This window comes from Sorghum bicolor, chromosome 7 (assembly GCF_000003195.3).
Source record: "Sorghum bicolor cultivar BTx623 chromosome 7, Sorghum_bicolor_NCBIv3, whole genome shotgun sequence".
In the NCBI taxonomy this organism is placed as follows: Eukaryota; Viridiplantae; Streptophyta; class Magnoliopsida; order Poales; family Poaceae; genus Sorghum; species Sorghum bicolor.
Genome location: NC_012876.2, coordinates 32,025,868 through 32,039,499, shown reverse-complemented (window position 1 = coordinate 32,039,499; position 13,632 = coordinate 32,025,868). Strand labels below are relative to the sequence as shown.

Below are 13,632 nucleotides of genomic sequence, written 5' to 3'. Positions count from 1 at the left end.
AGATTTGCCATCAGCCTTGTGATTGATGATGTATTGAAACCAACCTCTGGTCTTTGTGCTATCTAGTTTAGCAGTGGGTTTCACCAGCAGACTGAAAGGGTTGATGTGTCCTATGATGTTAAGGCCTGTCAGCATGTGAACATCGGCTAATGTTGGAGACATTGGGCCTTGCCTGAAGAGAAAAGCATTGTAAGTATTGGAGCAAAAGAAGCAGGCAGCTTTGAGCATCAGTTCATTCTTTCTGATACCAGAGAGGGATAAGGAGATGCATTGGTCTAAATTTCTAGTTGTCCAGTCTACTCTCTTCTTGGCTGCTGCCTTGATTAGCCAGTTCCTCTAGCCTGGAATGATTGAGGGCTAGTTCCTTAAAGAAGTTCTTTTGTCCCAAAGGCCTGGGTGCATGTTGGACTCCTTGAAAGGAACTTTGTTAGTCTCGGCAACAATAACCCTACTAGGATCTGGATCACCCATCAGGCCTAGGAAATTCTTGTGTACATTGTCCTCAAGTGGGATGAAGACTTAGTTTTGGAGATTCTAGAGACAAGGAAATCAAAAATTGAGAAAGAGATGACAGAGCAGGAGAATTCAGAGAAACAAAAGAAGAAAGCGTACTGCTGGGATATTGTCGATGGACGCCATCAGAGCAAGAATCACCGAGTTGTAAGGATTCGGTGTGTTGGGGTTTAATTGTGTAGACACTCGGTGGATTGTGCGGGTTTTGAATTTTCGATTGAAGATGTTTGGAGGGAAACCCTAGCTTTTAAGGCCGATGAACGAAGAAGATAGAGGAGGAAACAGAGTAATCAATATGTCTGTATCGGTTTTGAGTGGCAATTTTGGTAGTTTTATCCCAAAATAGAGGGCATGTGTTAATCCCAAATTTTGGTGAGCCAGGAAACTACCAGTGGTCCTGCTTTTTAGAAGGAGAGACAGCTGGATGAGTGGATTGACTAAATTAGAAGCGTAACAAAATTAGTCAATCAGAAGGGTGTCGAACGAGGTAAGATGAAAGAAGACGTGTCAGGTTCAATTAGAAAGGAAAAGTTAGAGTCCAGGTTACCTTTTTGAGGAAAGAGTCGTAGTAGGACATGAGACTACGACTCTAGACTATAAATATTAGGAACCCGATCCTTACAAGATACACAATCATAATATAACTCTTTTGACTCCGGCCACCAACCTTAGGAGTATGAGTAGAAGTAGATCTCGATGAGATCTTCAATAAATCGAGCTACATCGGTTGAATTCGACCTTCGGTTTGCTTATAAGTATTGTCATGGTTTATGTTTAGTTTGTTATGGCTGCATCATTCGACCTCATGTCAAGCTTGAGTATGAACTAGTTATCAATTTGAACTATATTTGTAAGGTTGCATTGCTCAATCTCTTATGAATTATGGTTTCTATTAAATTGGCAATTTAATAGATTCATCAAGTTATCAATATTGTTCAAAGCTTAATGCTTTATTTATCATAATATTCTGCCCGATCAAGAATTAATGAGTTGGCTTAAGCTTCAAATCTAAACGCTTATCTTAAACCTTAATAAATAACAATTATTAAGTGGTTATAAGATAGCTAACTTGTTGATCTTGATCGTTACATGTTGTGCATTCGAGATATTTATTTTGTTATGATTAATTTGGTTTTAATAACTAAATCCGATTATAACAATATAGATAGATCTTGTTCGTGCCTCATGGACCCTGTATTGGCTAAAATAGCCGATCCAGTTAAGTTTAACGAATAGCGCACGTGCATGGATCTATATGCATTAAATGAACTAGTAATCTGTGTTGGATTTATTGAAGCCTGCTGGCCGTTAGACCAGGTAAATATAAATTATAAAAAAAATTACGAAAGTAATTTGCTGAAACCACAGACCATTAGACCAGTTTTAGTAAATTATTGTTTATTTTATTTAATGGATAAAAGGATAATGCATATGAGCTATCTTTTATCATTATACATAGTGTATCGGCTAAATAACTGATTTGGTAATTTATACCCATAAAATGCAATTGCTCAATACAATCGATAATGCTTATCTTTTTGCATCGTTTTAAGGAGTTGACTTTCTAGTTAAATTTCTTCATTCAACAGCTTCTTAAGGCCATATATCTCGGAAATAACCGACAGGTTCCATAATTTGACATTTGGATTTCTACCTTGTCAATTTTCAGGTCAAATTGACTGGCACGCCCTAGAATCAGTTCACCAAGCTCGTGTGTTTGTGGCTCAGAAGATCTAGGACTCTAGCTCCACTCCCTCTGAGAGCCCCTAAGATTGTTGGTGTGAGAAACCAATTTTTACAGCAACACATTTTTTTGTTAAAGTTGACGGTTAAAAATTAGCACTTAACTACCGTCAACAGTGGCTGGCTCATGATAGGGCGGCGAGGAAAAACCAGATCCTCCATTGAGGTGAATCCCACAACGCTCTGTTGGGCTGCTGTGTGTAGCAGGGAGTGAGGAGGCGGTGGCGCTGTTCCTATGCGATGAGCCGACGGGAGGAAGAGGAGCTGATGAGGACATGGCCGCCATACATATGACTATGCTTAGAGAATTACATGGAGCACAAGTGGATTAGCAAGGACATCCAATGGAGAAGAAGGCTTAAAGCTTATACGGTTTGAGTCACCAAGGTGGAGGCCTAAATCAAGTTCGAGTCCACCTTGGAATCTAGGAGTAGTCTGTAGTAAAATGGACGTCTATGACACATCTAGGCTTCATTTTTGATGATACACATATAGATGGAAAGGTAATTTGATAACCTAACTAATGGATTTGGTTTCATGTCAAAATTCATCCGAAGTCAACGGGAATCGTTAAAACAAGTTAGTGTCCAGAATCTTAAAGGGTGCTGTGTCACTGTTTTTGGTTCGTTGGGCTGTGTATCGTCATTAAGCCTATTAGGGGGCACGTCCAGGGAGAGTGACGACCCCAACACCTTATAATCAGTAGCTGCCGCCCTTGTTAGGGTCTGAGTTTTGCTTAGATTATTTTGTTTACAACAGTTTCGTTGTCTTCGGTTTGTGAGACCTCAACTTTGTGAGATTAGTTATTCATTTGTAAATTCGGTTGCATTCTTTCTTGTTCTTACTTGTGTTCTTTGTTTCACAAGCAAGGATTAGCCTTCATGGCGAGGTTGACCATGCAACGCCGGTCGATAACCTGAGGAGACGTGGTGCTAAGGTTGCAGGGTTTGGGTCTTTGTGATCTGAAGCCGAATCAATGTGTTGCTCTCCGAACAAATCGTTGTTTATGTTGAACCTGACGGAAGAACAAAAACCCCATCTCCATTATTTAGGCCTCCACCTTGGTGACTCTTTTCTTTTTGACAAGGACACCTTGGTGACTCAAATCGTGTAAGCTTTAGGCCTCCTTCTCCATTTAGATGCTCTTACTGATCCACTTGGCCTCCATGTAATTCTCTAAGCATTCATATGTATGGCGGCCATGTCCTCATTAGGAGCGGACGGGAAAGGGATGAGGGAGCATTGGTCCACACGCGGGGGAACGTGCAGGCATGCGCTTGGGGAAGCGAGATAGTGACCATGCGCGCGGGTATCTAGGTCCACCACGTGGGGATCGTACACGTGGAGAGCAAGCAAGCCCCATCGCACGCACTGTGGACGATAGGAGTTCAAACGTTTTAGTTGTAGAGAAATGGATAACAACTTCAGTTAGCGGATTTTGGTTCATGTGCCTGTTAAGGTTTTGTTGGGCCTGATAAGTGGCTGGGGTGGGTTCATGGCTTCATTTGCGGATCCGTTATTGGTGTGGGGGTGACAGAAGCAAGCCTAGCCATTGGATGCACATCTGGCGTTGCCTGAAAAATATTAGATTTCAGGGACCTAAAATATAACGTCTCCCTAAATTTTTTGTTTGGTGAAATGAAATGTTAGAGCCTGTTTGGTTCCCCTTGCTAAATTTTAGCTAACTAAAATTATTTTAGCTACTCCTAGGTGACTAATGGAACTAAACTATTTTAGCTCCTTTTAGTCAATGTGTTTGGAACTTTAGCTACTAAAATAATTAAAGTTTAGCAAGCTAAAATTTGAACCAAACAGGCTTCCCGTCGTTCTAATCAAACCCCAACCCCACCACACTGCAGTCGCAAAAAAAAAAAGGCCCACCACACTGCTCTTCTCTCTCCTCCCCAGTCCCTACACAGCACAGCACCCCTCGTTCCCTTGCCCTCGCCCGTTTCCTCGCGAATCTCCCTTGCTCTCGCACGCGACACGCACGCCCGCGCGCGTGAAGGTACGCGGAAGCAAGGGAGAGGATTCTCCGAAGCGGCGGGCGAGGCGGCGGCAGCGACGTAGAGGGAGATGGCTGCGGGCGGTAGGGTTTCAATCCCGGCAGGGGCGCGGCGAACGGTCGCGGACATCAAGGAGATCGCTGGCGGCCACACAGACGAGGAGGTCTACGCCATGCTCCGCGAGTGCAACATGGATCCCAACGAGACCGCTCAGAGGCTCCTCCTCGAAGGTTCGCTGTCTCTCCTGCCCATCCCATGCCCCGCCCATCTAGATTTCGTCGTTTGATCCAATTTCCTGGTCCATGCGGCTGGCGCGAGATGGGCGTTGGGCGTGCAAGGTTAAGTCCGCGGGTGCTTTTCGATTCGCTCTAGGCTTTCCTTGGTTCAGTTCGTGGGAGGGTACGGACAGGGTTGCGTGACTGTATGGGTTGGCATTTTAGGGTTTTGGAAATTCAGCTTGGCTGCTTGAGGGAAGCATCTGTGCACCATTTTACGTGTGCTGTTCTGTATTCATGATGGAAAATGGAAAATGCCAATCAAGTAGCATTTTTTCACGAGGAAACTTTACATCGGCATTTCTCCTTGAAGAAACATTGCATAGTTATGTCGGAATTTAACAGTGTCATTTATCTAATACAATCTCCCTTTTTTGCACTGTCTTTATTAGCACTTTAGCTTCTGATATATTTAATAAAGGTTTAAAATTATCGAGGTCAATGCTACTATTTCCAGCGAAGCAATTAGTATTCTGATATTTAAAGTCTTGTGGAAATTCATGCTATTTGTTATTTTTTCTTATGGTTTAGCTTGGTGTTTCGATATGTCTAATGATGATAATATTCTCTCACTGTCTGCCTAAATGGCGCCATCCAGTGGTACAAGGCGTCAAATCCAATTTTTTTGTTTGAGGATAGACAATCTGTCTGTCTGTTGCCATTTTTCATCCATTGCTATTATGAAACTTGAAGTTTGTATTTTCTTACCCTTCTTTACCTCTAATGATCTGATAAACTGAAGGGGTCATTAGTTTAAGAGATGGGATAGTCCATCATCTTCTTACTCCTTACATTTTAGCATGGTTTGTGCAATGGATTTGGTTATTGCATCATCACCACATTCCTCAGAAGAAAACACTTAGTATAAGCATGAAACATGGAGTAATTCAACCAAATCTCATGGATTGACACATGGTGCACCATTTTATCTAGGGTGGGGTGGTTCCTCAAACAAATACCTCTAAAAGTGGTGGGAGTTGAGAAAAAAAATGGTTTTGTTTCCCTTGTATGGCCTTGTACAATGCAGTTCCTAAGAGATATTGAAGGCTTTGTTTGCCTTTATTTCTTATAAATCACTTCTTGTCTGCTGCCTTTCGGATGCGCAAACAAGAAATAAACTCTTACGATAATTATACTTATAGTATGGCATTAAAATTAGTAGGCTCCTTAGTCTACACAAAAAATTAACATTAACTTTGTTGATATCACTTTTTCGTTCCCTTGCATCATCGTTGCATAATGTGCACGCGAAGTACTTGAGTCCAGATTTTTTAATCAAGTAGTCTACAAATGGTTCCGATGGACATTTGAACATATGCTTGGTTTTCAATTGCTATATGTTTTCACTAGTATATTAATGCAAGTGGAAATAGTTGCTATGGGAGACAATACTGGTCTACGTCCACGTTAGTATCCTTGTACTTTGTTTTATGCTTTGTTTTGTCTCTGCATGTGTTTATGTGATTATTCATGTATTGTAACCTCAGTGACTCAACTTAGAATTGCTTTTTCAATTTAAATTTCAGATACCTTTCATGAGGTGAAAAGGAAGCGTGACAAGAAAAAGGAGGTAGGGTGATCTTTCCACCTATCCCTGTTCTTGTCTCTTTCAAAGTATATTCATCACTAGTCACGATTTATGGGCAAGTAATTGGAGCTAATAATGTTATTCAGAATGAATTACTTTATTGCTTGAGGCTTGGTTTAATAATGACAATTGGTCTATCATTCTTTGGGACTGCATATGTATTATTCTTATAATCTCCAAAAATCCGTGTAATTTGTTTGTGATTGCATCATTTTATTTTGAGGTCACATACTCACATGGGCTTTCTTTGGTATTGCATATGTATTATGATTTTTCATTATTTGGTTGGGCCACATTCAGATAATTTGGTATAGGCCATTTTCTTTCCTGATCTATAATGGAGAACGGAATATTGCTGGCCTGATTTGGAACATGTTGCTAACTTTAGGCAACTGCTTTTGCCCAACAGTTTGAGAAATAAGCATAACACATCAACTTGAAATGTACCTGTTTGAATGGCGGGTGCTGTATTCAATTTCAAAATATAATGTGTTTGAAGGGTGAATCGCTAAAGTATTACTGAAAACAACACTCAGGATTAAATAGTATTACGTATTACATAACTGTTAATGTCTGACCTTATGTTTCAATTTTTTCAGTAGGAAATATATTCTGAAGCATATAAATCACATCAGCACATTGCACTAATTTTCTCATATTTGACTTTTACAACACTGTGACTGTAGTTATTCTGATTACTCATTTGAAAAATTGGTAGACAATCTGAAACAGTAAGTTAGATAATGTTGAGAACATGTGAATGGAGGCCCTGGGCAGTACCGATTTAGAGTAGGCTTCAGCATGAATTTCACAGCAATCCAAGATTCTGAAAAGCGGTATTAAGCGGCCGCTTAATCACTCTGAAGCGCTACAAAGGAGCTCGCCACTTTGCTTCGGGCCTTATGAGCTCCCTAAGCGTTACCGGTGCTTCGGCGGGTGCAGACGTGCACGGAAGCTGCCAGTCCTCTCTCACCCTCCACCAAATCCGGCACCGCCTGGGTCATCTGCGGCGGCCATGGCTGATCTAGAAGGTGCCATGCCAGAGATCGATCTAAGGGAGCAGTAGCAAGAGGTTGGAAAGGAACGGAAGGTTAGCGAGAGCATTGTGAGGGAGGGAGATGTGGCGGCGCTGCACCTGCTTGAGGGAGGCAGATGTAGTGGCGCTGCACCTGCTGAGGGAGATGCAGCGGTGCTGCACCGTGTGAGAGAAGCAGAGGAGCCAGTCCCAGGTGGCGTGCATGGAGGGATGTGTATATGGCCATACAGGAGAAGGAATGACCTGAGAGGGATGTGTATACAGGAGGTCACTCATGGGCTGCCTAGTGGGCTGGGCCAACCTCTTCTCTTTTCATTGCCCTTTTTTCTGGTTTTTCTTTTTCTTTTTTCCTTTTTTTACTCTAACCTTCGTGAGACCGTGTCTTGATTGCTACAGTACAAAATGTAAGTTACACTTAGATATGCTTAAGCACACATAAGCTCTAAGCGACGGTTCACCGCTCGCTTAGCGCTTAATGCTTTTTTTGACCTTGCAGCAATCCCCTTCTAAATAATCATCAAGGTGCATATTAGCTTACTGCTAGTGCTATTTCATCAAGGAACACATAAACATGGATGATGTAATGTAACCTTCTTTGGTTCAGTAATGTTTTGGTTCGGTATTACGAAACTATCAATGAAAACATTGGCTATATTGTGGTTGAAAGGTACTTTATTTCTTAAATTGATTGCAACTCAATTTATCATTTTCCACAGGGTAGTAAAGAGCCATCTGATTCTCGGTGGAGACCTGCCATGCAGGGACGAGGTGGAAAGAGTGGTCGAGGGAACTATTCTTCACGCACTTTGTCCAGCTCTAATGGTATTTTTTACAGCATTTTGTCAACTTAAGATTTTGCTGGATGCTATTTAAAAGACAGTTGGAGTTTTGCATTTGCATAGACTACATGCTACCTTGTTACACTATGAAGATTATAAGTAAGTGTTCATATGTATGCCATGGGCAGCCAACAGGCTGCCAGGGCCGACGGGCTGATAGTTCGGCCTAGTTATCTTTATAAGTTTAATTATCTTTGTATTTGCAATTTATATTAGGCCTTGTTTAGTTCCCAAAATATTTTGAAATTTTTTTCACATTCTCCATCACATCAAATCTTGCGGCACATGCATGGAGCACTAAATATGGATAAAAGAAATAACTAATTACATAGTTTATCTGTAATTTGCGAGACGAATCTTTTGAGTCTAGTTAGTCCATAATTGGATAATATTTATCAAATACAAACGAAAACACTACTGTTCATATTTTGCAAAATTTTTTGGAAGTAAACAAGGCCTTAGTCCTAGATAGTTTTTTTTTTTCTCGAAAACGCAGGAGAGCTGCGCTTAATTCTATTAAGAAGAAATAAGAGGGCTAGAGAGCCCTACAACACACACAAAACACAAACCCCACACTTAGAGATTACACTCGCGCCCGCAAAACAGACAGGAAACGACCAAAAGGACTAGCACTAAGCTAACCACCAAGGAGAGGGGCTGTCAAGGAGGACAGACCCTTAGCTCCTGCTAGACTCCACAACCGGCGCTCTTCTCCAGCAAGGATGAGTGCACCCCAAGGCTTGGGATAATGCCATAAAAAACGCAACGGTTCCGATGGTTCCAAAGAGTCCACGCCCCAAGCACAATGAGAGAGTTGAGACCTTTTTGTATCAATCCGCTTGTTGCTCCACTAGCTTGATCCCACCAGCTATCAAAAGAAACATCAGAAGGTTGTGGTGACAAGGAGTGGAGGCTGACCTGCCTTAAAAGATAATACCAGAATTGCCTAGCAAAGACACAAGAGACTAGAAGGTGGTTGATAGTCTCCTCTTCCTGGTCACAAAAAGGGCACTTCTCAGGATGAGGCAGCCCACGTCGCGCAAGGCGATCCGCAGTCCAGCACCGATTATGGGCCACCAACCATAGGAAAAAACTGCATTTGGGCGGTGCCCAGGATTTCCAAATCCTCTCATAAGGTCCAAACTAAGTAGATCCCAGGAAGAAACCCTCATAAGCAGACTTGACAGAGTATTGCCTACTATTTGATAGCCGCCAAATGTGGACATCTTCGACGTTAGGCTCTAATTCGAAGTTGTACAACACTTCCCAAAGATGGAGGAAGTCCACTATAACACCAACTGTGCAGGCTCCCCGGACAGTACGTCGTTTCACCCTTCTCAATGGGATGGCTTCTAATAATCGAGGGGCAAGGTCAGCAATAGACTGTCCATGGATCCAACGATCAGTCCAGAACAATGTGTGATTCCCATTACCAACTTCAGTTACAACAGCCACCGAGAAGAAGGCATTGATTTGGTCTGGGATCTGAATAGGGAGGGAAGCCCAGGGGCGGTGAGGTTCAGTTTTTTTCAGCCAAGCCCACCTCATCCTTAGTGCCCAACCAAGATGTTTGAGATCAGAAATTCCAAGTCCACCAAAGCTCAGGAGGGCGGGTGACCTTTTCCCAGGCCACAAGACAATGTCCCCCACGTGCATCTTTGCGGCCCCTCCAAAGAAAGCTTCTCCGAATCTTGTCCACAGCTTTAATAGCCCATGGTGGGAAATCAATTGCCATAGCCAAATAAATAAGCATGGCAGTGAGAACAAACTGCACCTGAATTCTTCGTCCAGCCCGCGTCATGAGATCTGCTTTCCATCCAGGTAGCTGATCAGCAAATTTATCTATAATAGGTTGGATTTGTTCCTTAGTTAACTTCTTGAGGGAGAGAGGCAGCCCCAAATATTTGCAAGGAAAATCCATCACAGCACAAGGGAGAAGTTCCTGTATCGATGCCATTTCTGTATCCCCACACCTGATTGGTAGCACATTGCTTTTCAGAAAATTGGTTTTGAGGCCTGAAGCTTCACCAAAAAGTTGGAGGATGCTCATTGTGATATTTATGTCCAAAGCCTCCGGGCGGAGAAAAAGAATCACATCGTCCGCATAGAGGGAAATACGATGTTGGAGAGCTCGAGATGAAAGTGGCTGCAACAAACCATCAGCAGCTGCCTTGGCTACCATATGTCCCAACACATCCATAATTAGAATAAAAAGCATGGGCGATAACGGGTCACCTTGTCTTAATCCACGTTGGTGAGAAATACGATCCCCAGGTATACCATTCAAAATCACTTGAGTAGAAGAGGAGGAGAGCAGCCCACTGATTATGTCTCTCCAAATTTGGCCAAAGCCTAAGTGCTGCAAGACCTCTAGCAAAAAGGGCCAAGAAACTGAGTCAAAGGCCTTGGAAATATCTAATTTGAGAAGGATTCTAGGCTGCTTCTGCTGATTGAGAAATCTTGCCGTTTGCTGAACAAGCATGAAATTGTCCTGTATGAAGTGGCCCTTTATAAATGCACTTTGATTAGGTGACACCATCTGCTGCAGCCGGCATGCAAGCCGGTTCGCCAACAATTTTGATCAGTTTAGCAAAACTATGAACCAGGCTGATAGGCCGAAAATCCCTTGGCTGCTTTGCCTCCTCTTTCTTAGGTAGAAGGATGATGTAGGCTGCATTAAGCATTTCAAAACCTGCAAATTTTCTACTCCACACCGCAGAAACTGCCGTCATAATTTCATTTTTTATAATTGGCCAGCAGACCTTGTAAAACCGACCAGTAAACCCATCTGGACCGGGCGCTTTATCCGGAGGCAGCTGCTTGATTGTGTTCCACACCTCTTCCTCAGTAAAAGCGAGTTCAAGGTCAGCTAGATCATGGGGGACAATTCCAAGCTCATCAAGATTGATTGAGTGCTCTCTGTCCAGGGCTGTTCCAAGTAAATTATCATAGAAATCATCTACCAATCTTGCTTTGTCATCATGTTTGGTGAAGATCTGATCTCCTGAAACAAGCTTGCCAATGAAATTCTTCCTCTTACGGTGACGGGCATGGAGTTGAAAGAGTTTTGTGTTGGCATCCCCACCACGTATCCAGTCAATTCTGGAGCGAAGACGGGTAATAGTCTGCTTGAGAGAAGCAAGAGCAAGGCTGTGCTTCTTAAGATTGTTTTTTAGCCAATTTTCCTTTGGTGAGAGGGTGCGACTATCTTGGGCAATCTCAAACTGATGGAGGATTTCACGGGCAAGAGCCAGCTGTGAGTTAACATGACCAACTGTTTTATCATTCCAACTCTGTAAAGCTTTTGCAGCTGCTTTGAATTTGAGGTCCAAGGTGAGAAAAGGACAAGGACCAGTCTGCACTGAAGTCCAAGCGTCTGCAATGGTGTCCTGAAACCCCTGAAGCTTAGGCCAAAAAGATTCGAAATGGAAGCGTCTACGGCCTGATTTATTATCCTGAAGCCCAAGCAAAAGAGGGCAATGATCTGAATCTTCTGAAGCCATGCTTTGCAGTAAACAATTTGGGAAAAGGTCCTCCCAGTCCACTGAACAAAACACCCTGTCTAGCCTTGCCAATGTAGGATTCCTTTGCTGATTTGACCAGGTATATTTCCGACCATGCAGGGGAATTTCCTTGATAGCTAGGTCATTGATTAGACGCCTGAAACGACCCATCATTGCCCGATTGTAGTTATCATTATTTTTATCTTCATCTTTGTAAATCAGGTTGAAATCACCAGCTAGGACCCATGGTCCAGGGCAGCTTCCCCTGATATCCCTAAGCTCCTGAAGAAACTGAATTTTTTCATCCATGCCCTGAGGACCATACACACAGGTTAACCACCAGGAAACCCCATGACTTGGGCAGAACTGAATGGTCAAGCTGTTTGTATTCACATGGCAAGCACCTGCAATACCAAGGTAACGACGCCAAGCGACAAGAATTCCACCACTAGCACCTACGGAAGGAAGCTCGGCAAGCTCTGAAAAATCTGTCCCTAAAGCAGATAGGAGCACTCTTCTGGAGGACGTAGAGATTTTTGTTTCCTGGATGCACACAATATCTGACCGGGAGGCTTCCACCAGAGTACGAAGAGAATCTTGCCTTGCTGTAGAATTGAGGCCCCTTACATTCCAAATTAAATTTTTGGCTGGATCCATTACATGATTTAAAAAACCGACCAAAAACACAGACTGGAGCAGATTATGCAACCACCACATCCTCTCCACCTTGGACACCATCCTCACAGAACTCAGGGATGGACCAATTGAACAGAGCAGCCAACCCAATCAGTTGGATATCAGAAAGTGAGTTCTTAAAAACCTTACTGTACTCTTCTTCAGCCTGCTGATTGACGCCCTCCTGCTCAATAATGATTTCAAGTGAGCGCATGACCTTCTTCTTCGATCGACCTACCATGTCCGTCATCCAGAGCTCAGGTCCAGCACCCGCAAGGCGACGACTGCGCCGCGGGATCTCACCTGGTGGCAGAGTTTTTGTGCGACGTTTGTTGATGGCGGGGACAGGCAGCAGACCTGCTGTCTGACGTGAGAGCTTGCTGATGAAGGCGTCGTGGTTCGAAGGCGTCACAGCTAGGGGCGGAGCTGAGGCTGCCACGCCCCCGGCTGGGATGCACGGGATTTGGGGATATCTTCAGGTTCCTGCTCTGTTGCCAACCCTGTCGTGGTAGCCTTTGGATGAGCAGCCTTGTGCGAGCGATAGCGACGACGAGAGTAGACTTGTAGTGGCTTCGCAAAGCGCTTGCTTAACCCCAGCGACCTTGGGGGATTCCCTTCTGTAGCTAAAGTTGAGGTGGGATGCGGCTGCAAGCATGGTGAGGCTGGCAAGACTAGGGGATTCCCCTCCGTTGCCTCTCCATGGCATCCTTCATTGGCCAAGCTTGAGGTGCGATGAGACAGCGAGTATGGTGAGGCCGGCAAGACTAGGGTATTCCCCTCCGTAGCCACACCACGTCCCTTGGCAGAAGTGCCAACGATTGGGCCATGAGTCACTGCAGGTCCAGAACCAGCCCCAAGTGTCTCTGTAGTTCCAGAACCAGCCCCATCAATCGGCCAAAACGATAGCATCTGATGGGCTAGGCTGATTAAGACCAGAATTCAAATCGGTCCAGGAATCCTTCTTTATCTTGCCAAGGGAGGCCAACCCGTTGTCAACCTCAAACCTCACGAGCATGGGCGAGATAACCGAAAGGCCAGCCTCGACTGGACCCTTTTCCTTAAGATCCATCGACCCGTTTGCAGGAAAAGCCGCCGCCGAAACGAGCATGCGTGGAGTTTCCTGGGCATCAACTCCCGGTTTCGGCACAGTCATTGTAGAGGATAGCGTCATGTGTTTTGCACACGAAGCACGTGGGCCCATCCGTTCATGAACTGACCGGCGCTGCGAACCCATCTCCGCTGCACCATTGGCCGCCGTCCTATAGAGTTAGGCCGCATCAATGGAGAGCGTAGCCGGCGTCGGCGCCTAGCAGAAGCATCCTCATCACTGCCGTCCCCAGAAGATGGAGGGGAAGGAGGAGGGCTAGGAGCAGTTCCATGTGGACCAAAAACTGTTGAAGAGCGGATGCTGATCGGGTACGCCAACAGCCGCTTCACCGGAGGATCTTCCACGA

At 44.2% G+C, this 13,632-nt stretch overlaps 1 protein-coding gene across 4 annotated transcripts in view; it reads left to right on the top strand.

The window, feature by feature from the left end:
- LOC8069853 (GBF-interacting protein 1-like) overlaps positions 4,117 to 13,632 on the top strand; it is a 34,790-nt gene continuing 25,274 nt past the window's right edge. For all 4 annotated transcript variants that reach the window (XM_021465149.1, XM_021465147.1, XM_021465150.1 and 1 more), the window contains exons 1-3: positions 4,117 to 4,492; positions 6,064 to 6,107; positions 7,878 to 7,983. In XM_021465149.1, coding sequence (XP_021320824.1) covers positions 4,333 to 4,492; positions 6,064 to 6,107; positions 7,878 to 7,983 — 310 coding nt within the window. In that variant the 5' untranslated portion in view covers positions 4,117 to 4,332. The remainder of the gene's footprint in view (positions 4,493 to 6,063; positions 6,108 to 7,877; positions 7,984 to 13,632) is intronic.